The sequence below is a fragment of the Anomaloglossus baeobatrachus genome, chromosome 11 (genome assembly GCF_048569485.1).
Source record: "Anomaloglossus baeobatrachus isolate aAnoBae1 chromosome 11, aAnoBae1.hap1, whole genome shotgun sequence".
Taxonomy (NCBI): Eukaryota; Metazoa; Chordata; class Amphibia; order Anura; family Aromobatidae; genus Anomaloglossus; species Anomaloglossus baeobatrachus.
In genome coordinates, this window is record NC_134363.1 from 8382901 (window position 1) to 8408228 (window position 25328).

A 25328-nucleotide genomic window follows, 5' to 3' on the forward strand; every position below is an offset into this window, starting at 1 on the left:
AGACAGAGATCACAGGGGACATATCACAGGGGAGACAGAGATCACAGGAGAGACAGAGATCACAGGAGAGACAGAGATCACAGGGGAGACAGAGATCACAGGGGAGACAGAGATCACAGGGGAGACGGAGATCACAGGGGAGACAGAGATCACAGGGGAGACAGAGATCACAGGGGAGACAGAGATCACAGCGGAGACAGAGATCACAGAGGAGACGGGGAGACAGAGATCACAGGGGAGACAGAGATCACAGGGGAGACAGAGAGCACAGAGAGACAGAGATCACAGCGAGACAGAGATCACAGCGGAGACAGAGATCACAGAGGAGACGGAGATCACAGGGGAGACAGAGATCACAGGGGAGACAGAGATCACAGGGGAGACAGAGAGCACAGGGGAGACAGAGAGCACAGGGGAGACAGAGAGCACAGGGGAGACAGAGATCACATGGGAGACAGAGATCACAGGGGAGACTGAGATCACAGGGGAGACAGAGATCACAGGGGAGACAGAGAGCACAGGGGAGACAGAGAGCACAGGGGAGACAGAGATCACAGGGGAGACTGAGATCACAGGGGAGACAGAGATCACAGGGCAGACAGAGATCACAGGGGAGACAGAGATCACAGAGAGACAGAGATCACAGCGAGACAGAGATCACAGCGGAGACAGAGATCACAGAGGAGACGGAGATCACAGGGGAGACAGAGATCACAGGGGAGACAGAGATCACAGGGGAGACAGAGAGCACAGGGGAGACAGAGAGCACAGGGGAGACAGAGAGCACAGGGGAGACAGAGAGCACAGGGGAGACAGAGATCACATGGGAGACAGAGATCACATGGGAGACAGAGAGCACAGGGGAGACAGAGATCACATGGGAGACAGAGATCACAGGGGAGACAGAGATCACAGAGAGACAGATATCACAGAGAGACAGAGATCACAGAGAGGCAAAGATCACAGAGAGGCAAAGATCACAGAGAGACAGAGATCACAGGAGACAGAGATCACAGGAGACAGAGATCACAGGAGACAGAGATCACAGGAGATAGAGATCACAGGAGACAGAGATCACGCGAGACAGAGATCACAGCGAGACAGAGATCACAGCGAGACAGAGATCACAGAGAGGCAAAGATCACAGAGAGACAGAGATCACAGGAGACAGAGATCACAGAGAGACAGAGATCACAGAGAGACAGAGATCACAGAGAGGCAAAGATCACAGAGAGACAGAGATCACAGGAGACAGAGATCACAGGAGACAGAGATCACAGGAGACAGAGATCACAGGAGACAGAGATCACAGGAGATAGAGATCACAGGAGACAGAGATCACACGAGACAGAGATCACAGCGAGACAGAGATCACAGAGAGACAGAGATCACAGAGAGACAGAGATCACAGGGGAGACAGAGATCACAGGGGAGACTGAGATCACAGGGGAGACAGAGATCACAGAGAGACAGAGATCACAGCGAGACAGAGATCACAGCGGAGACAGAGATCACAGGGGAGACAGAGATCACAGAGAGACAGATATCACAGAGAGACAGAGATCACAGAGAGGCAAAGATCACAGAGAGGCAAAGATCACAGAGAGACAGAGATCACAGGAGACAGAGATCACAGGAGACAGAGATCACAGGAGACAGAGATCACAGGAGACAGAGATCACAGGAGATAGAGATCACAGGAGACAGAGATCACGCGAGACAGAGATCACAGCGAGACAGAGATCACAGAGAGACAGAGATCACAGAGAGACAGAGATCACAGGGGAGACAGAGATCACAGAGAGACAGAGATCACAGAGAGGCAAAGATCACAGAGAGACAGAGATCACAGGAGACAGAGATCACAGAGAGACAGAGATCACAGAGAGACAGAGATCACAGAGAGGCAAAGATCACAGAGAGACAGAGATCACAGGAGACAGAGATCACAGGAGACAGAGATCACAGGAGACAGAGATCACAGGAGACAGAGATCACAGGAGATAGAGATCACAGGAGACAGAGATCACGCGAGACAGAGATCACAGCGAGACAGAGATCACAGAGAGACAGAGATCACAGAGAGACAGAGATCACAGGGGAGACAGAGATCACAGAGAGACAGAGATCACAGAGAGGCAAAGATCACAGAGAGACAGAGATCACAGGAGACAGAGATCACAGGAGACAGAGATCACAGGAGACAGAGATCACAGGAGACAGAGATCACAGGAGACAGAGATCACAGGAGATAGAGATCACAGGAGATAGAGATCACAAAAGAGACAGAGATAACTGAGGAGATATGGGTTACAGAGGATAATAATAATTAATAATTAATAATAAAATCAGGATCAGTAATGTATGTACATAGTGACTGCACCAGCAGAATAGTGAGTGCAGCTCTGGAGGATAATACAGGAGGTAACTCAGGATCAGTAATGTAATGTATGTACACAGTGACTGCACCAGCAGAATAGTGAGTGCAGCTCTGGAGTATAATACAGGAGGTAACTCAGGATCAGTAATGTATGTACACAGTGACTGCACCAGCAGAATAGTGAGTGCAGCTCTGGAGGATAATACAGGAGGTAACTCAGGATCAGTAATGTAATGTACACAGTGACTGCACCAGCAGAATAGTGAGTGCAGCTCTGGAGGATAATACAGGAGGTAACTCAGGATCAGTAATGTAATGTACACAGTGACTGCACCAGCAGAATAGTGAGTGCAGCTCTGGAGGATAATACAGGAGGTAACTCAGGATCAGTAATGTAATGTACACAGTGACTGCACCAGCAGAATAGTGAGTGCAGCTCTGGAGAATAATACAGGAGGTAACTCAGGATCAGTAATGTAATATATGTACACAGTGACTGCACCAGCAGAATAGTGAGTGCAGCTCTGGAGAATAATACAGGAGGTAACTCAGGATCAGTAATGTAATGTATGTACACAGTGACTGCACCAGCAGAATAGTGAGTGCAGCTCTGGGGTATAATACAGGAGGTAACTCAGGATCAGTAATGTAATGTATGTACACAGTGACTGCACCAGCAGAATAGTGAGTGCAGCTCTGGAGTATAATACAGGAGGTAACTCGGGATCAGTAATGTAATGTATGTACACAGTGACTGCACCAGCAGAATAGTGAGTGCAGCTCTGGAGTATAATACAAGAGGTAACTCAGGATCAGTAATGTATGTATGTACACAGTGACTGCACCAGCAGAATAGTGAGTGCAGCTCTGGAGTATATTACAAGAGGTAACTCAGGATCAGTAATGTAATGTATGTACACAGTGACTGCAGCAGCAGAATAGTCAGTGCAGCTCTGGAGGATAATACAGGAGGTAACTTGGGATCAGTAATGTAATGTATGTACACAGTGACTGCACCAGCAGAATAGTGAGTGCAGCTCTGGAGTATAATACAAGAGGTAACTCAGGATCTGTAATGTATGTACACAGTGACTGCACCAGCAGAATAGTGAGTGCAGCTCTGGAGTATATTACAAGAGGTAACTCAGGATCAGTAATGTAATGTATGTACACAGTGACTGCACCAGCAGAATAGTGAGTGCAGCTCTGGAGTATAATACAGGAGGTAACTCAGGATCAGTAATGTAATGTATGTACACAGTGACTGCACCAGCAGAATAGTGAGTGCAGCTCTGGAGTATAATACAGGAGGTAACTCGGGATCAGTAATGTAATGTATGTACACAGTGACTGCAGCAGCAGAATAGTGAGTGCAGCTCTGGAGGATAATACAGGAGGTAACTCCGGATCAGTACTTGGTTGGGCTCTGTTCACACCTGTGTTTTGCGCTCTTGTATAGGCTGTTGTACAGTAATCTGCTATTTTCTGCAGTAAACATTCATGCATTATAATAAGGTTCTCATACAGTGGATTTGGTGTCTCTTTAGATTATGGGATGGATTCGGGGTGATAAGCTGATGTGTGCACAGCCGGGGTCATCACTGGTTTGTGGAGTTTTCAGTAATCAGAAAGGATCAGTATTGTATGTGTGTGGGGGGGGTCATCTTAGCATTGTGGGGTCCGCGCTGCGGCTTCGGCATTCAGATGAATCAGTCATTGTGCAGTGCTGCTGTTTTGTCACTAGATGGCAGCATCAGTCCTTTGTGCAGTGCTGCTGTTTTGTCACTAGATGGCAGCATCAGTCCTTTGTGCAGTGCTGCTGTTTGCTCACTAGATGGCAGCATCAGTCCTTTGTGCAGTGCTGCTGTTTGCTCACTAGATGGCAGCATCAGTCCTTTGTGCAGTGCTGCTGTTTGCTCACTAGATGGCAGCATCAGTCCTTTGTGCAGTGCTGCTGTTTTGTCACTAGATGGCAGCATCAGTCCTTTGTGCAGTGCTGCTGTTTTGTCACTAGATGGCAGCATCAGTCCTTTGTGCAGTACTGCTGTTTGCTCACTAGATGGCAGCATCAGTCCTTTGTGCAGTGCTGCTGTTTGCTCACTAGATGGCAGCATCAGTCCTTTGTGCAGTGCTGCTGTTTGCTCACTAGATGGCAGCATCAGTCCTTTGTGCAGTGCTGCTGTTTTGTCACTAGATGGCAGCATCAGTCCTTTGTGCAGTGCTGCTGTTTTGTCACTAGATGGCAGCATCAGTCCTTTGTGCAGTGCTGCTGTTTTGTTACTAGATGGCAGCATCAGTCCTTTGTGCAGTACTGCTGTTTTGTCACTAGATGGCAGCATCAGTCCTTTGTGCAGTTCTGCTGTTTGCTCACTAGATGGCAGCATCAGTCCTTTGTGCAGTGCTGCTGTTTTGTCACTAGATGGCAGCATCAGTCCTTTCTGCAGTGCTGCTGTTTTGTCACTAGATGGCAGCATCAGTCCTTTGTGCAGTGCTGCTGTTTTGTCACTAGATGGCAGCATCAGTCCTTTGTGCAGTGCTGCTGTTTGCTCACTAGATGGCAGCATCAGTCCTTTGTGCAGTGCTGCTGTTTTGTCACTAGATGGCAGCATCAGTCCTTTGTGCAGTGCTGCTGTTTTGTCACTAGATGGCAGCATCAGTCCTTTGTGCAGTGCTGCTGTTTTGTCATTAGATGGCAGCATCAGTCCTTTGTGCAGTGCTGCTGTTTTGTCACTAGATGGCAGCATCAGTCCTTTCTGCAGTGCTGCTGTTTTGTCACTAGATGGCAGCATCAGTCCTTTGTGCAGTGCTGCTGTTTTGTCACTAGATGGCAGCATCAGTCCTTTGTGCAGTGCTGCTGTTTGCTCACTAGATGGCAGCATCAGTCCTTTGTGCAGTGCTGCTGTTTTGTCACTAGATGGCAGCATCAGTCCTTTGTGCAGTGCTGCTGTTTTGTCACTAGATGGCAGCATCAGTCCTTTGTGCAGTGCTGCTGTTTTGTCACTAGATGGCAGCATCAGTCCTTTGTGCAGTGCTGCCGTTTTGTCACTAGATGGCAGCATCAGTCCTTTGTGCAGTGCTGCTGTTTGCTCACTAGATGGCAGCATCAGTCCTTTGTGCAGTGCTGCTGTTTTGTCACTAGATGGCAGCATCAGTCCTTTGTGCAGTGCTGCTGTTTTGTCACTAGATGGCAGCATCAGTCCTTTGTGCAGTGCTGCTGTTTGCTCACTAGATGGCAGCATCAGTCCTTTGTGCAGTGCTGCTGTTTGCTCACTAGATGGCAGCATCAGTCCTTTGTGCAGTGCTGCTGTTTGCTCACTAGATGGCAGCATCAGTCCTTTGTGCAGTGCTGCTGTTTTGTCACTAGATGGCAGCATCAGTCCTTTGTGCAGTGCTGCTGTTTTGTCACTAGATGGCAGCATCAGTCCTTTGTGCAGTACTGCTGTTTGCTCACTAGATGGCAGCATCAGTCCTTTGTGCAGTGCTGCTGTTTGCTCACTAGATGGCAGCATCAGTCCTTTGTGCAGTGCTGCTGTTTGCTCACTAGATGGCAGCATCAGTCCTTTGTGCAGTGCTGCTGTTTTGTCACTAGATGGCAGCATCAGTCCTTTGTGCAGTGCTGCTGTTTTGTCACTAGATGGCAGCATCAGTCCTTTGTGCAGTGCTGCTGTTTTGTTACTAGATGGCAGCATCAGTCCTTTGTGCAGTACTGCTGTTTTGTCACTAGATGGCAGCATCAGTCCTTTGTGCAGTTCTGCTGTTTGCTCACTAGATGGCAGCATCAGTCCTTTGTGCAGTGCTGCTGTTTTGTCACTAGATGGCAGCATCAGTCCTTTCTGCAGTGCTGCTGTTTTGTCACTAGATGGCAGCATCAGTCCTTTGTGCAGTGCTGCTGTTTTGTCACTAGATGGCAGCATCAGTCCTTTGTGCAGTGCTGCTGTTTGCTCACTAGATGGCAGCATCAGTCCTTTGTGCAGTGCTGCTGTTTTGTCACTAGATGGCAGCATCAGTCCTTTGTGCAGTGCTGCTGTTTTGTCACTAGATGGCAGCATCAGTCCTTTGTGCAGTGCTGCTGTTTTGTCATTAGATGGCAGCATCAGTCCTTTGTGCAGTGCTGCTGTTTTGTCACTAGATGGCAGCATCAGTCCTTTCTGCAGTGCTGCTGTTTTGTCACTAGATGGCAGCATCAGTCCTTTGTGCAGTGCTGCTGTTTTGTCACTAGATGGCAGCATCAGTCCTTTGTGCAGTGCTGCTGTTTGCTCACTAGATGGCAGCATCAGTCCTTTGTGCAGTGCTGCTGTTTTGTCACTAGATGGCAGCATCAGTCCTTTGTGCAGTGCTGCTGTTTTGTCACTAGATGGCAGCATCAGTCCTTTGTGCAGTGCTGCTGTTTTGTCACTAGATGGCAGCATCAGTCCTTTGTGCAGTGCTGCCGTTTTGTCACTAGATGGCAGCATCAGTCCTTTGTGCAGTGCTGCTGTTTTGTCACTAGATGGCAGCATCAGTCCTTTGTGCAGTGCTGCTGTTTGCTCACTAGATGGCAGCATCAGTCCTTTGTACAGTGCTGCTGTTTTGTCACTAGATGGCAGCATCAGTCCTTGTGCAGTGCTGCTGTTTTGTCACTAGATGGCAGCATCAGTCCTTTGTGCAGTGCTGCTGTTTTGTCACTAGATGGCAGCATCAGTCCTTTGTGCAGTGCTGCTGTTTTGTCACTAGATGGCAGCATCAGTCCTTTGTGCAGTGCTGCTGTTTTGTCACTAGATGGCAGCATCAGTCCTTTGTGCAGTGCTGCCGTTTTGTCACTAGATGGCAGCATCAGTCCTTTGTGCAGTGCTGCTGTTTTGTCACTAGATGGCAGCATCAGTCCTTTGTGCAGTGCTGCTGTTTGCTCACTAGATGGCAGCATCAGTCCTTTGTGCAGTGCTGCTGTTTTGTCACTAGATGGCAGCATCAGTCCTTGTGCAGTGCTGCTGTTTTGTCACTAGATGGCAGCATCAGTCCTTTGTGCAGTGCTGCTGTTTTGTCACTAGATGGCAGCATCAGTCCTTTGTGCAGTGCTGCTGTTTTGTCACTAGATGGCAGCATCAGTCCTTTGTGCAGTGCTGCTGTTTGCTCACTAGATGGCAGCATCAGTCCTTTGTGCAGTGCTGCTGTTTTGTCACTAGATGGCAGCATCAGTCCTTTGTGCAGTGCTGCTGTTTTGTCACTAGATGGCAGCAGCGGTCCACACTGGGGAAATAAGCCAGAGCCTGACCCTGCAGGTGCTGCTCCTCTACACACCCTGAGCCCCACACTGATACATTGTAACAAAATGTGGACATCCCCTTTAAGCAGCCACCACATCATTAATCAGGGGTCCTGTAATAAGCAATAATTGACATTTGCTGGTGTTAACCCCTCGGGCTGCGCACATTCTGTCACCTAGAAACTGAATTATGTCCGCTCGTTTCCTCTGTGGCTGGTGTCATTAGGGAGGACGGCCATTGTGTCTGCAGAGATACCTGCGCCAACCTAGAGGCCCCTCACGACCTCTCCACCCTGCTGACGCTGCCCCCATTACTGCACGTGCCCCCAATACTGGACCCCAGACAAAATAATGTCAGGACGGCCGTCACCCCCCAATAATGAGCCCCACAGACCCTGCCCCTGGATAATACTGACAGGTAGTGCCCTCCAAATAATAGTGCCGCACACAGTAATGATGACCCTGATAATCCCCCTACTAAAGGTGGGCATAAAGTGGGTGTTATACGGAATAAACTCCCATTTCTACCCCCAAATCAGTAATATTAACGTGCTGCAGTGTAAAGCATGGGGGTGAATAGATTGCCAGCCGGCTCTTCAAAAACGACCTGGACGCCATTGTATAATATGGCTAAACTGGAGTCATTGATGTATTAGTGTCCTAGTAGAGTGCAGCTGCAGTGTAAAGCATGGGGGTGAATAGAGTGCCAGCCGGCTCTTCAAAAACGACCTGGACACCATTATATAATATGGCTAAACTGGAGTCATTGATTTATTAGTGGAGCGCAGCTGCAGTGTAAAGCAGGGAGGTTTTTAAACTGCTTTTCTTTATAAACCGTATTAACGGCAGATAATGGTGGAATAACACACAAACCCCACACGTCGGGGGTCCGGGGCGAGCGCGGTCCGCGGCTGCACATTGCTCCGCACTATTATTAATAAGGGACTTTGCTCGTCATTTATTGCTCTGTTTTCCTATTAATATTTTGCTTTCTCAGCAGACGGCGCGGTGTTAATAGCGGAGGTCATCGCTCTACAGGAATCAGGCGGGGGGGCGTCCGACTACCGCACCCCCCGCCCGATCCCCCTCTGCGCTGGATAATAAAAAGTTCTGCTTCTTTTCCTTATATTTTGTGTTTTCCGCCATTTTCAAGATCTCTGCTTGCTGTCAGTGAAATTCAAATAACGCTTTATCATTGTCAGCCGGTGGTGTAACGTGAAGCTCATGGACCCCAATGTGAAGCTCCAGCGGGGCCCCAATAATTGCAACATTGCTCTTTTTCTATAGGCTCTACGGGACCCCCGAGGCTCCGGGGCCCTGGTGCTGTCGCACCCCCTGCACCCCCTGATGGCAGCGCGTCCTGGATTTTGCAGCTGCTTCATATAAAGCATTGTGTCCTGTAGTTCTCCAACAGATTGGGGGTCTCTGTCCCATTTGGGGTCTCCCCTGGTTATGCTGGCGGTTTGCTGATGGCCCCCTCTGGTATATGTCCCCCATCTCTCCTGGTATTCATCGTTATACATGCAGAGGCCTCGGCACCTGTATGGCTTAGAAGGTGGAATATAAAGGGGGGCTTTGACATATTGGGGCTGGGGTGCGGAGCCGCTGCATCCTGGGATGTCGGAATGTGTCACCTTCTTGCACCTTTGTACTTGGTGTCTGCACCGAGCGGATGAACCCGTCTAATCTCAGGGCGAGACCTTCATTTTATCATATAGTGTAGATAGCGGAGAGGGGCCGTCCCCGGGGGCTGCTCCATCCAGGTCCTCTCCGGAGCTGAGCTCTGAGGGCTGGAGGACTGAGCACCGGGGACCCGCCACCCACTGATACGCCAATATGGAGTCCGCGGGTATGATGGACAGTCACACTGGAATAATAGGAATTCTCTAAATCTAGTTGTGAAATGTCTTTACCGGGGCGCTCAGGGGTGGTCCCCGCACCAGGGCTGGGGATATCAGGGGGGTCCGGAGTTGCCCTTTAAGTCCCATATTGTATGGGGTGACAGAGAGGCAGGGACCATCACCCCTGCTCTGCCCTTGTTACTGCCCAGTCATGACCATGCAAGTGATATAGGACCCTCGTAGAGAGAGAGACCCCATTTATATTGCTATCGAGAGGCCACCAGACCCATTGTCTGTCATGGTTGCACCGCTGCCTATGGCACCACAATGGCGGCCGTCAGTGAACATTGCCCTGTGTAGGACCTGATGGTGTTTCAGAAATCCCCGAGTGGAGGTGAGGCCACCAGGCCCAGTGCCTCTCTTCTTGGTGCACCGCTGCCTATGGTACCACAATGGCGGCCGTCAGTTAACATTGCCCAGTGTAGGACATGATGGTGTTTCGGAAAGCTGCAGGTCGAGGAGAGACCACCAGCCCCAGTGCCTCTCTTCTTTGTGCACCACTGCTGATGGCACCACAATGGCGGCCGAACATCGCCTGGTGTAGGACATGATGGCGTCTCGGAAAAGTCACTGCATGGAGGAGAACCCCCTTATATGTTGCTGTTGAGAGACCACCAGGCCCACTGCCTCTCTTCTTGGTGCACTGATACCTACAGGCACCACAATGGCAGCCGTCAGTGAACATCGCCCTGTGTAGGACATGATGGCGTCTCGGAAATCACTGCATGGAGAAGAGACCACCAGGCCCACTGTCTCTCTTCTTGGTGTACTGATACCTACAGACACTACAATGGCGGCCATCAGAGAACATTGCCCAGTGTAGGACATGATGACGTTTCGGAAATCTCCAGGTGGAGGAGAGACCACCAGGCCCAGTGCCTCTCTTCTTGGTGCACCACTGCCTTTGGGCACTGCAATGGTGGCCGTCAGTGAACATCGCCCTGTGCAGAACATGATGGCGTCTCAGAAATTACCGAGTAGGGGAGAGATCCCATTTATGTTGCTACCAAGAGGCCACCAGGCTCAGTGCCTCTTTTATCGGTGCACCGCTGCCAATAGCACCACAGTGGCAGCCGTCAGTCAGCATCGCCCTGTGTAGGACATGATGACCTCTCCGGGTGGAGGAGAGACCACCAGGCCTTGTGCCTCTCTTCTTGGTGCACTACTGCCTATGGCACCACAATGGCGGACGAACATCACCTGGTATAGGACATGATGATGTCATAGAATTTACCGGTTTGAGAAGAGACCACCAGGCCCATTGTCTCTGTACTTTGTGCATTGCTACATTTGGCAACACAATGGCGGCCATCAGTGAACATCGCCCTGTGTAGGACATGATGGGGTCTCGGAAATCTCCAGGTTGAGAAGAGACGACCAGGCCCATTGCCTCTTTTATTGGTGCACTGCTGCCGATGGCACCACAATGGCGGCCGAACATCGCCCGGTGTAGGATATGATGGTGTCTGAGAAATCACCACGTGGAGGAGAGGCCACCAGGCCCAGTGCCTCTCTTCTTGGTGCACTGCTACCAATGGAACCACAATGGTGGCTGTTGGTGAACATTGCCCTGTGCAGGACATGATGGCGTCTCGGAAATCTCCAGGTGGAGACCACCAGGCCCAGTGCCTCCCTTCTTGGTGCACCACAATGTTGGCCATCAGTGATCATCGCAAAAGTGTAGGACATGATGGCATCTCGGAAATCTCCTGGTGGAGGAGAGACCACTAGGCCCAGTGCCTCTCTTCTTGGTGCACCACTGCCGATGACAGCACAATGGCGGCCATCAGAGAACATTGCCCTGTGCAGGACATGATGGTGTCACGGAAATTACTGGGTTGAGGAGAAACCACAAGGCCCAGTGCCTCTCTTCTTGGTGCACCACAGTAATGGCGGCCGTCAGTGAACATCGCCCTGTGTAGGACATGATGGCGTCTCGGAAATCATCGTGTGGAGGAGAGACCACCAGGCCCAGTGCCTCTCTTCTTGGTGCATCACAGTAATGGCGGCCATCAGTGCACATCGCCCTGTGTAGGACATGATGGCGTCTCGGAAATCATCGTGTGGAGGAGAGACCACCAGGCCCAGTGCCTCTCTTCTTGGTGCACCACAGTAATGGCGGCCATCTGTAAACATTGCCCTGTGTAGGATATGATGGCGTCTCGGAAATCTCCAGGTGGAGTAGAGACCACCAGGCCCAGTGCCTCTCTTCTTGGTGCACCACAGTAATGGCGGCCATCAGTGCTTATCGCCCTGTGTAGGACATGATGGTGTCTCGGAAATCACCGTGTGGAGGAGAGACCAGCAGGCCCAGTGCCTCTCTTCTTGGTGCACCACAGTAATGGCGGCCATCAGTGCACATCGCCCTGTGTAGGATATGATGGCGTCTCGGAAATCTCCAGGTGGAGGAGAGACCACCAGGCCCAGTGCCTCTCTTCTTGGTGCACCACAGTAATGGCGGCCATCATTGAACATCGCCCTGTGTAGAACATGATAGTGTCTCGGAAATCACCGGGTAGAGTAGAGACCACCAGGCCCAGTGCCTCCCTTCTTGGTGCACCACAATGGCGGCCATCAGTGCACATCGCCCTGTGTAGGATATGATGGCGTCTCGGAAATCACTGTGTGGAGGAGAGACCACCAGGCCCAGTGCCTCTCTTCTAGGTGCACCACAGTAATGTCGGCCATCAGTGCCCATCGCCCTGTGTAGGACATGATGGTGTCTCGGAAATCACTGTGTGGAGGAGAGACCACCAGGCCCAGTGCCTCTCTTCTAGGTGCACCACAGTAATGGCGGCCATCAGTGCCCATCGCCCTGTGTAGGACATGATGGCGTCTCGGAAATCTCCAGGTGGAGTAGAGACCACCAGGCCCAGTGCCTCTCTTCTTGGTGCACCACAGTAATGGCGGCCATCAGTGCCCATCGCCCTGTGTAGGACATGATGGTGTCTCGGAAATCACCGTGTGGAGGAGAGACCACCAGGCCCAGTGCCTCTCTTCTTGGTGCACCACAGTAATGGCGGCTGTGAGGTAAATCCGGAGATATGACGATAAATCATGACATTCAAGTCATGTCAGGAAGCCCTCTCCTGGTGTCACTACCCCCTTCCCTTCACACAACTGGTTTAGCAACAAATCCATGGCCATGTCCTGTGATATGGAAATTAGGTGGCTTTAGGACAATGGATACAGGATGACTCCCTGCCGTCACCCTGTAGTAGGAGCTGCTAGCTAGTTAGCAAGGCTATGGAAATAGCCAGACAGAACGACTCCAGTAAAAAATGGTTCATATCTCGCAAGCCATATTTCCGATAAATATGGCAACCATAAAAATGGTGTCTCCGCATGTGGACGATGCCGGCACACCCTTTTTATGGGAGCAGGACATTGGGAAATGCCCCAGGCGTGATATCAACCAATGGGGAACTGGCAGACAGGTCATGAGTCCCCTCGTTCTGTAGCTAAATTCATAACTGTCACGATGAGAGCATTGGCGTCCGCCTACGACGCTCCCAGGCAAAGTTATAGCCAAAATCCCCTTTGCTGGATAATTCTGATCCATGCAGGGGGAGTGGCAGTGCTTCCCTGTGAGGTCACTAAGGTAGGAGGGGACCTGGATCTGCCCAGGTTGATAACCCTACTTCGGCCATTTTCCAGCGTTCTTCTGCTCGGGGGCCTGGTTGGGAAAGACCTGTGAGGGGGTTCCTGGAAACCTGGTCTACAGCGCCCCCCTGTGGCCAGACACACAAGGTAACTGATGTAATTGTATACCTGTTTGTAACCCATGCTTTATCTGTAACTGTACTCTGACATATGTATATTCTGTAGATTCCCTATTGTATATATTGTAGTTTCTAGTGTGCTTTAGGCGATTAAATTATATAATTAATCTTGGGCTGTTCTGTTATCTCGATCTTGAATCCCACGTCTGTGTGTTCGGCTAATAGTTACCGTAAATCGGTTGGTGGCAGCGAGTTGTGCCAAGGATTATTGTGGGGAGGCCAGTGAGATCCGGGAAGATATTATATATTCCGCCCGCGGAGGTCGGGGGAATATATACCCTACTCTCACCGGGGACCCTTCAATAATCGGCATAAGTAGTATAGCGGCCTCCTTGCTTATTGTCGGGCAATTCCATAATTGGCCTGACTATAAGAGGGGCGCTAGAGAGCGCGTCACGTGCTCTGTCTGTCGGTCGGGAGGTATAAAGGAGGGTTGACTCCTGCTTGTTACCCCCCGATTGTGACGTACTGGTAGCCAGCGCGGGGGATTTCGGAGTGACCCCCCCGGTGGTTTGTGACATATTGGTGGCATAGCGGTGGGATCGAGATAATAGTGTGTGTGAGTGTGAGACCCATACTCCCAGACACTAAAGACTGCCTGCAGCAGCTGTGGCTGCTGGGGTCTTCAGACTAGCTCAACACTAGAGTGTCAGAGTGCAGATACTGTAAGGTGTGTGGAGGCATCAGGTGTCAGTTCTGTGTCAGTGACCAAAAGTCTGCAAGAATGGCTGATGGCACCAGGAGCAGAGCTATGCAACTGGCCAATGCTAAGGCAGGAGCCGAAGAGAGGGAGGACGGTGCTGTGGACAGCAATGAGGAGGTTGCCCACGAGTCCTCCAGGAGCTCGACGCCAGAAAACCGTTCTGCCGAGGACATTGCACAACCGGGCACTGCTGGACAAGATGAGGAGGAGCTCGCCCAAGGTTCCTCAACGAGCCAGATGCCAGCCCTCCGCTCTGCAATGGACAGTGAAGCACCAGGCTCCGCAGCGGGCCGCAGATCACCACGTGCCATTCCACCGAGCCTGGGAGGCTCGGATAGCCTTCTTCAAATGGCTATGGCCCTTCTCCAGGCTGGAGACCGGGATACCTACGAGATACTCATGGCAGAGCGCAGGGCAGAGCGGCAGGCAGCGCGTGAAGAGCGCCAGGCAGAGCGTGACTACCAGCTGCAGCTAGCTCAGCTCCGGCCCTCATCAGCCACACGTGACCTTCAAGACACCAAACTTCCAAAGGTCCGTGTTGAGGACTTCCCAGTGCTGGAGAAGGATGGAGACTTGGACTCTTTCTTGACTGCTTTTGAGCGGACTTGCTTGCAGCACCATCTGAACAAGGACCAGTGGGCCAAATACCTGACCCCCCGTTTAAGGGGTAAGGCCCTGGATATCCTTGGGGACTTGCCTGCTGAGGCAGATCAGGGCTACGACACCATCAAGCGGGCCCTGATCCAACAGTACAACCTCACCCCGGAGTCCTACCGCAAGAAGTTCCGGAGCCTACAGAAGGGACCAAAGGACTCCTGGGCTGACCACCGGCGGGCACTTGCCCGAGCTGCCGACCACTGGACCCAAGGCCTGCAGCTTTCCACCGGACCGGAGATCCTGGACTTGTTCATCACGGAGCAACTCTTGTGGAACTGCCCTGAGGATCTCCGCCAGTTCATCCGAGACCAGAAGCCAAAGGGATCCACGGCTACAGCTGCCCTGGCAGATGACTACACCAACAATCGGGCTCCTGAAGCCAGGAGAGCAGCCACCAGCAGCACCTGGAGAGGGGGTAAGATGAACTCTGCGACTGCCCCACCTGCCCCTAGACTGCAGGGGGTGTCCCCCTCAACTCCCCTCTCCAGGCCCGTGGCAGAACCAAGACGGTGCCACCAGTGCAACCTACCTGGACACTTCAAGGCCATGTGCCCTCAGCGTCCCAAGGCCCCGGCTCCGTCCCCGTCCCAAGGGCCGCCCAAGGTGTATTGTGTGGGTGGGGGTGGTGGTAGGTCCCAGCACAGCTTCCAACCTGTCACCGTCGGCCAGTCTGTGACCATAGGACTGCGAGACAGCGCCTCGGAAGTGACTCTGGTGCGGCCTGAGATGGTGTCCCCCCAAGACTTGATCCCTGGAAAAACCCTCGCTGTCTCCGGGATTGGAGGCATTGACCCGGCGCTGCCTGTTGCTGACATTTATGTGGACTGGGGCGCAGGGCGAGGGGTGAGGGAGGTGGGGGTAACTGATCGGATCCCTGCAAACGTGCTACTTGGGACAGATTTGGGGCAAATAACCTCCCAGTTTGGCCCCGCCCCAAAGGCTGAACCTTCAGCCAGTGCTGACATGACTCCTGACAATGTTAATGTGTTATCTATGAATGATGTAAGGGAGGAGGGAGTGAACTCTGATATTTCTGCTTGCACAGACACCATAGACACACACACAGCTGCAGCTGTGACAGGGGAGGGGGTCAGAGAAAGGTGTGACAATGCCTCTACAAGTAACCAGCCTGTGAGCTGGGATCTGTTGCCCTCTGCAGGGATAAGCAGAGAGCAGGGTGCTGCAGGGGGAGGACCAGTGTGTGGGGTGGGGGCTACCACAGCAAATGTGGGGTCCCCAGAGATTTCACACCGGGGTTCTGTTGCTGCAGGAGGGGAACAGGCAGGTGAGATTGGGGCCGGTCCAGGAGCGGAAGTGCTCCCAGGTAAGATCTCGGTGCAGGGTTCCCCCACAACCGGGGTGTCAGGAAGCCAGGTAGGTCTGCCTGAACCGGCGACTTGGTCAGGAACGGAGGAGGAGCAGGCACGACCCACGGTCGCAGCGGCTGTGGCCGCTGTCACCCGCAGTGGGAGTGCTGGAAGCCAAGGGGCCTCCCGGAGGTCCGATAGCTCTTCCCCTTCTGACCAAGTGGCAGCCGAGTCAGGTGGAGGCCAGGACACAGGTCCCGGGGTACTGACCGAAGATGTGACAGTCTCGTCGATTCTGGCCACATCTGGTCAGGGGTTTCAGGCAGCGTTAGAAGCTGACGACAGCCTGAAAGCTCTAAAGGAGCAGGCGGCACAGCCTCCCTCGGACTCGGACCCGGAGCGAGTGGTCTGGGACCAAGGACGGCTGTACCAGGCCACGGTCCAGCAGGGTTCACCGGAGGCGTGGCCCAGGGACCGACAGTTGGTGGTACCCTATCCGTTCCGGACGGAGTTGTTGCGGATCGCACATGAGATTCCGATGGCCGGACACCTAGGGATCGCTAAGACCAAGGCCAGGTTAAACCAGCATTTCTACTGGCCAAAAATGGGGGCCGATGTGGCTGCCTACTGCCGTTCGTGTGAAACCTGTCAGAGAGTGGGGAAGGCGGGGCCACACCCCAAAGCCCCACTAGTATCTCTGCCAATCATCGATGAGCCTTTCAGGAGGGTGGCTGTGGATCTGGTCGGCCCGCTGGCCATCCCCAGCAGCTCCGGGAAACGCTTCATACTGACGGTAGTGGACTATGCCACCCGGTACCCAGAAGCAGTGGCCTTGTCGTCCATTCGGGCTGACAAGGTGGCCACCGCATTGCTGGAGATTTTCTCCCGAGTGGGTTTTCCCCAGGAAATGCTCACCGACCGGGGGACCCAATTCATGTCCCAGCTGATGGAGGCCCTCTGTAAGCAAGTCCAGGTGCGACATCTGGTGGCCAGCCCGTACCATCCACAGACTAATGGCCTGTGCGAGCGGTTCAATGGCACCTTAAAGCAGATGCTTAAGATGTTGGTCGACTCCCATGGGCGTGACTGGGAGCGGTATCTCCCACACCTGTTATTTGCTTACCGGGAGGTTCCACAGGCCTCAACAGGATTCTCACCGTTTGAGCTCCTGTACGGGCGACGTGTGCGGGGCCCCCTGGCTCTGGTGAAAGAGGCTTGGGAAGGGGATTTGGCCACCCCTGGAGTGTCGGTTATCGAGTATGTCATGCGCTTCCGGGACAAAATGCAGGCCTTGACGCAACTGGTACACGACAATATGGCTCAAGCCCAGGCTGATCAGAAGCGTTGGTACGACCAGAACGCTTGTGAGAGGACCTACCAAGTGGGTCAAGAGGTGTGGGTACTGGTCCCCGTACCACAGGACAAGCTTCAGGCAGCCTGGGAAGGCCCATACCTCGTGTACCAGCAGCTCAACCCTGTGACGTACCTGGTCACCCTGGACCCTGCCCGTGGAAGGCGGAAGCCCTTCCATGTGAACATGATGAAGGCACATCATGAGCGGGAGGCATGTGCACTCCCTGTGTGCAACCTGCCCGAGGAGGGAGAAGCGGAAACCCTCTTGGATATGCTAGCCCAGGTTAGGGCAGGCGGATCCATTGAGGATGTGGAGGTTGGCCACCAGCTCTTGGAGGACCAACGGTCCCAGCTGTGGGCCACCCTACACCCCTTCCGGGGGTTGTTTACCAACCAGCCCGGAAGGACTGACTTGGCTGTCCATCACGTGGACACTGGGGATCACCCCCCGATCCGGCGTTCAGCATATCGGGTCTCCCTGGAGGTGCAGCAACACATGCGCCAGGAGATTGACGAGATGCTGAAGCTGGGGGTGATCCAGGCATCCAACAGCGCTTGGGCCTCGCCTGTAGTCCTCGTCCCTAAGAAGGACCGAACCACTCGGTTCTGCGTGGACTACAGGGGGCTCAATGCGGTCACGGTCGCCGATGCGTACCCAATGCCACGCATCGATGACCTGCTCGATCAGTTGGCCGGGGCTCAGTACCTGACCATCATGGACCTGAGCCGGGGATATTGGCAGATCCCCCTGACTCGCAAGGCCAGGGAACGCTCTGCCTTTATTACCCCATTTGGACTGTACGAGTCCACGGTGATGCCATTCGGGATGAGGAATGCCCCTGCCACTTTCCAGCGGATGGTCAACACCCTGCTCAAGGGACTTGAAGGGTACGCGGCCGCGTACCTGGATGACATTGCCGTCTTCAGTCCCACCTGGGAGGACCACCTAGAGCATCTAGCACAGGTGCTCAGGCGGATCCACCGGGCAGGTTTGACCATCAAGCCGGGAAAGTGTCAGCTGGCCATGAGCGAGGTCCAGTACCTCGGTCACCGGGTAGGTGGGGGAACGCTGAAGCCCGAGCCTGAGAAAGTGGAGGCCATCGCATCCTGGCCCACCCCCAGGACCAAGAAGCAGGTGATGTCCTTCTTGGGGACCGCTGGGTACTATAGGAGGTTTGTTCCATGCTATAGTAGCCTGGCAAAGCCCTTGACGGACCTCACCAAGAAGAAGCTGCCCTCTGCAGTCGATTGGACAGTGGACTGCGAGACAGCCTTCCGGGCCCTAAAGGACGCCCTGTCCAGCCCGCCCGTGCTACAGGCAGCCGACTTCACGCGGCCGTTTGTAGTACAGACCGACGCCAGTGACTTCGGCCTCGGTGCGGTGCTCAGCCAGGTGGACTCTGCGAGCCAAGAGCACCCAGTCTTGTACCTGAGCAGGAAGCTGTTACCAAGGGAAGTGGCCTATTCTACAATGGAGAAGGAGTGCCTGGCCATAGTGTGGGCCCTGCAGCGTCTGCAACCCTATCTATACGGGCGCCACTTCATCGTGGAGACGGACCACAATCCCCTCAGCTGGTTGCACACCGTCTCTGGGACGAATGGGCGATTGTTGCGATGGAGCCTTGCGCTCCAGCAATACAACTTCACCATTCGCCACAAAAGGGGCCGTGACCACGGTAACGCAGACGGGCTGTCCCGACAAGGAGAGGTCGCGGACGGGCGCACGGGGGAACACCGGAGTGTGCTGCCCCCTAGCGCCCTCAAAAGGGGGGAGGTGTGAGGTAAATCCGGAGATATGACGATAAATCATGACATTCAAGTCATGTCAGGAAGCCCTCTCCTGGTGTCACTACCCCCTTCCCTTCACACAACTGGTTTAGCAACAAATCCATGGCCATGTCCTGTGATATGGAAATTAGGTGGCTTTAGGACAATGGATACAGGATGACTCCCTGCCGTCACCCTGTAGTAGGAGCTGCTAGCTAGTTAGCAAGGCTATGGAAATAGCCAGACAGAACGACTCCAGTAAAAAATGGTTCATATCTCGCAAGCCATATTTCCGATAAATATGGCAACCATAAAAATGGTGTCTCCGCATGTGGACGATGCCGGCACACCCTTTTTATGGGAGCAGGACATTGGGAAATGCCCCAGGCGTGATATCAACCAATGGGGAACTGGCAGACAGGTCATGAGTCCCCTCGTTCTGTAGCTAAATTCATAACTGTCACGATGAGAGCATTGGCGTCCGCCTACGACGCTCCCAGGCAAAGTTATAGCCAAAATCCCCTTTGCTGGATAATTCTGATCCATGCAGGGGGAGTGGCAGTGCTTCCCTGTGAGGTCACTAAGGTAGGAGGGGACCTGGATCTGCCCAGGTTGATAACCCTACTTCGGCCATTTTCCAGCGTTCTTCTGCTCGGGGGCCTGGTTGGGAAAGACCTGTGAGGGGGTTCCTGGAAACCTGGTCTACAGCGCCCCCCTGTGGCCAGACACACAAGGTAACTGATGTAATTGTATACCTGTTTGTAACCCATGCTTTATCTGTAACTGTACTCTGACATATGTATATTCTGTAGATTCCCTATTGTATATATTGTAGTTTCTAGTGTGCTTTAGGCGATTAAATTATATAATTAATCCTGGGCTGTTCTGTTATCTCGATCTTGAATCCCACGTCTGTGTGTTCGGCTAATAGTTACCGTAAATCGGTTGGTGGCAGCGAGTTGTGCCAAGGATTATTGTGGGGAGGCCAGTGAGATCCGGGAAGATATTATATATTCCGCCCGCGGAGGTCGGGGGAATATATACCCTACTCTCACCGGGGACCCTTCAATAATCGGCATAAGTAGTATAGCGGCCTCCTTGCTTATTGTCGGGCAATTCCATAATTGGCCTGACTATAAGAGGGGCGCTAGAGAGCGCGTCACGTGCTCTGTCTGTCGGTCGGGAGGTATAAAGGAGGGTTGACTCCTGCTTGTTACCCCCCGATTGTGACGTACTGGTAGCCAGCGCGGGGGATTTCGGAGTGACCCCCCCGGTGGTTTGTGACAGCGGCCATCATTGAACATCGCCCTGTGTAGAACATGATAGTGTCTCGGAAATCACCGGGTAGAGTAGAGACCACCAGGCCCAGTGCCTCCCTTCTTGGTGCACCACAATGGCGGCCATCAGTGCACATCGCCCTGTGTAGGATATGATGGCGTCTCGGAAATCTCCAGGTGGAGTAGAGACCACCAGGCCCAGTGCCTCTCTTCTTGGTGCACCACAGTAATGTCGGCCATCAGTGCCCATCGCCCTGTGTAGGACATGATGGTGTCTCGGAAATCACTGTGTGGAGGAGAGACCACCAGGCCCAGTGCCTCTCTTCTAGGTGCACCACAGTAATGGCGGCCATCAGTGCCCATCGCCCTGTGTAGGACATGATGGTGTCTCGGAAATCACTGTGTGGAGGAGAGACCACCAGGCCCAGTGCCTCTCTTCTAGGTGCACCACAGTAATGGCGGCCATCAGTGCCCATCGCCCTGTGTAGGACATGATGGCGTCTCGGAAATCTCCAGGTGGAGTAGAGACCACCAGGCCCAGTGCCTCCCTTCTTGGTGCACCACAATGGCGGCCATCAGTGCCCATCGCCCTGTGTAGGACATGATGGCGTCCCTGACCGTGCCGTGCGGGGAGCTGCTGTGATTGCGATCGGTGCCAGCTGTTTCCTGCGGCGGGGACGTGCTGCCATGGCGGGGAGCAGAGGCTTTACCATCAGCCATAAAACCTATTGAGCGCTGGGTTAATGTGTAAGCGCTGGGGCTGATAAGGGTCGGATGTTTCTGCGCTGGGAGCTTAGCTGCCTGTATTCCTCACAAGGAGAGCTGAGATACGGACGCCCCCTCCGGACCCGGCATGGAGGACTCTGTGGACCGCCATCCTAGCGGCACTGAGATGAGTGGGACCTCAGAAGGACGGCCATCTCCTGGTGCACCACCGAGCCCAGAATCGGAGACGGACCAGCAGGAATCTCTCCATGACTCGGCCCCAGCATCACCCCCCGGTGGGGTCTCGTGCCTCACGGACATGGACTGCCCGGTGTGTTTCAGCAGATACGATGTCTATCGGCTTCCCAAGGAGCTGTCCTGCAAACACAACTTCTGCGCCGCCTGCCTGAAACTGCTGACCTGCAATGAGCTGGGCGCCTGGCGGGTCATTTGCCCCATCTGTCGGGCACCTACTCCGGTTTTTGGAGGACTTGTGTGCACTTTGCCAAACCAGGAGTCCATGATGAGCCGGTTGGAGAACCCTAAGCCCAAGGTTGAGCCATCTGGGTCCCCGGAGTTGGCCGTGAGCCTGGACCACCATGGCCGTTGTGACCTGAGTGATGATGAACCTCATGGGAACCTTCGGATGGCGGCGCGGAGGCTCGTCATACTGCTGCTGATTCTGCTCATCCTGCTCATTATCATCCTGCACTTTCTTTACACCGGGATCATGAAGTGGGTTCTGGGGTTCACCCTCGGGGTGGTCATGATCATCACCGTCCTGCTCTGCATCAACCCCTACTGCAAGGTGAGGCTGTCCTCCCGGGCGGAGAGTCGGCAGAAGGACAACGAGGTGGTGTCTACGGTGTGATTCATGGACGGAAATGCGTGGGTAAAAAACGCATGAAGATACAGAGATGGGATATTATGCATCAGGTTGTGCACGGACCGAAACGTGTGGGAGTAGATACAAGATATGATGTGCCTTGGGTTCATTCACGGACTGGAACCTGTGGGTGTAGATACTGCGGATTATATAGAATGAGTAATGCGAAGACTGAAACGTGGAGTAGACACAAGAGATGATAGTCATCGGGTTCATGCACAGACTGAAACACATGGCTGTAAATACAGGGGAGGATATACACTGGACAATGCAGAGACTGAAATGCGTGAGTGTAGATACATGGGAGGATATACACCGGGCAATGCAGAGACTGAAATGCGTGAGTGTAGATACATGGGAGGATATACACTGGGCAATGCAGACTGAAATGCGTGAGTGTAAATACATGGGAGGATATACACTGGGCAATGCAGACTGAAATGCGTGAGTGTAAATACATGGGAGGATATACACTGGGCAATGCAGACTGAAATGCGTGAGTGTACATACATGGGAGGATATCCACTGGGCAATGCAGAGACTGAAATGCGTGAGTGTAGATACATGGGAGGATATACACTGGGCAATGCAGAGACTGAAATGCGTGAGTGTAGATACATGGGAGGATATACACCGGGCAATGCAGAGACTGAAATGCGTGAGTGTAGATACATGGGAGGATATACACTGGGCAATGCAGACTGAAATGCGTGAGTGTACATACATGGGAGGATATCCACTGGGCAATGCAGAGACTGAAATGCGTGAGTGTAGATACATGGGAGGATATACACTGGGCAATGCAGAGACTGAAATGCGTGAGTGAAGATACATGGGAGGATATCCACTGGGCAATGCAGAGACTGAAATGCGTGAGTGTAGATACATGGGAGGATATCCACTGGACAATGCAGAGACTGAAATGCGTGAGTGTAGATACATGGGAGGATATACACTGGACAATGCAGAGAGTGAAATGCGTGAGTGTAGATCCATATAATGATAATGGGCAATGCAGAGGCTGAAATGCGTGAGTGTAGATACATGGGAGGATATACACTGGACAATGCAGAGACTGAAATGCGTGAGTGTAGATACATGGGAGGATATACACTGGACAATGCAGAGAGTGAAATGCGTGAGTGTAGATCCATATAATGATAATGGGCAATGCAGAGGCTGAAATGCGTGAGTGTAGATACATGGGAGGATATACACTGGACAATGCAGAGACTGAAATGCGTGAGTGTAGATACATGGGAGGATATACACTGGGCAATGCAGAGACTGAAATGCGTGAGTGTAGATACATGGGAGGATATACACTGGGCAATGCAGAGACTGAAATGCGTGAGTGTAGCTACATGGGAGGATATACACTGGGCAATGCAGAGACTGAAATGCGTGAGTGTAGATACATGGCAGGATATACACTGGACAATGCAGAGAGTCAAATGCGTGAGTGTAGATCCATATAATGATAATGGGCAATGCAGAGGCTGAAATGCGTGAGTGTAGATACATGGGAGGATATCCACTGGACAATGCAGAGACTGAAATGCGTGAGTGTAGATACATGGGAGGATATACACTGGGCAATGCAGAGACTGAAATGCGTGAGTGTAGATACATGGGAGGATATACACTGGACAATGCAGAGACTGAAATGCGTGAGTGTAGATCCATATAATGATAATGGGCAATGCAGAGGCTGAAATGCGTGAGTGTAGATACATGGGAGGATATACACTGGACAATGCAGAGACTGAAATGCGTGAGTGTAGATACATGGGAGGATATACACTGGGCAATGCAGAGACTGAAATGCGTGAGTGTAGATACATGGGAGGATATACACTGGGCAATGCAGAGACTGAAATGCGTGAGTGTAGATACATGGGAGGATATACACTGGGCAATGCAGAGACTGAAATGCTTGAGTGTAGATACATGGGAGGATATACACTGGGCAATGCAGAGACTGAAATGCGTGAGTGTAGATACATGGGAGGATATGCACTGGGCAATGCAGAGACTGAAATGTGTGAGTGTAGATACATGGGAGGATATACACTGGGCAATGCAGAGACTGAAATGCGTGAGTGTAGATACATGGGAGGATATACACTGGGCAATGCAGAGACTGAAATGCGTGAGTGTAGATACATGGGAGGATATACACTGGACAATGCAGAGACTGAAATGCGTGAGTGTAGATACATGGGAGGATATACACTGGACAATGCAGAGACTGAAATGTGTGAGTGTAGATACATGGGAGGATATCCACTGGGCAATGCAGAGACTGAAATGCGTGAGTGTAGATACATGGGAGGATATCCACTGGGCAATGCAGAGACTGAAATGCGTGAGTGTAGATACATGGGAGGATATGCACTGGGCAATGCAGAGACTGAAATGCGTGAGTGTAGATACATGGGAGGATATGCATTGGGCAATGCAGAGACTGAAATGCGTGAGTGTAGATACATGGGAGGATATACACTGGACAATGCAGAGACTGAAATGTGTGAGTGTAGATACATGGGAGGATATCCACTGGGCAATGCAGAGACTGAAATGCGTGAGTGTAGATACATGGGAGGATATACACTGGGCAATGCAGAGACTGAAATGCGTGAGTGTAGATACATGGGAGGATATACACTGGGCAATGCAGAGACTGAAATGCGTGAGTGTAAATGCATGGGAGGATATACACTGGGCAATGCAGACTGAAATGCGTGAGTGTAAATACATGGGAGGATATACACTGGGCAATGCAGAGACTGAAATGCGTGAGTGTAGATACATGGGATGAGATGCATGCACAGACTGAAATGCGTGAGTGTAGATACATGGGATGCGATGGATGCACAGACTGAAATGTGTGAGCTGTACGATGTGTCTCGCTAGATTACAAGAGGTCTCTATAGGCAAAATATGTCTTTTTTATATAATTTACCTGCTGTAACCATAGTAACCAGTGACCCTTTTATGCTGCGGAACCGTTTGTTACTTTTTTTTTGTATTTTGGTGTTTTTATTTGTATTCAATAAAAGAGAGTTCATCCGAAGAAAGAAGGAGATCTGCGGATGTTGTTTTCTATATATTTCCTTTTGGGTACACAGCTCCGATGCAGAATAATGTGTCTCCATGGTAACAGGCCACCAGCTTTGTGTAAATCCTGAAGCCACGTGTCGCCTGCTGTTTGGTGGATGCGGCGGATGTGTCCAGGGGGGGGCGGCGCGCGCCTCCATGGATGGGGAGTGGGCAAACAAGCGCTTGTGCCTCCACGAGACGCGCCACGGACGCAGCGTGGGCAAACGAAGACTGGCAGAGAGCAAGAAGATGGAGGTCGGCGCTCA

General features: G+C 52.3%; 1 protein-coding gene across 1 annotated transcript; it reads left to right on the plus strand.

Moving 5' to 3' along the window:
* The first annotated feature begins 21222 nt into the window (after positions 1 to 21222).
* RNF186 (ring finger protein 186) lies at positions 21223 to 21945 on the plus strand. Its single transcript, XM_075328552.1, has one exon. It carries the CDS (start codon positions 21223 to 21225, stop codon positions 21943 to 21945), a length of 723 nt encoding a protein of 240 aa, XP_075184667.1.
* Positions 21946 to 25328: the final 3383 nt, after the last annotated feature.

Coding starts and splice junctions, on each gene's coding strand:
- RNF186 (XM_075328552.1), top strand. CDS start 21,223: ATGGAGGACTCTGTGGACCGCCATCCTAGCGGCACTGAGATGAGTGGG.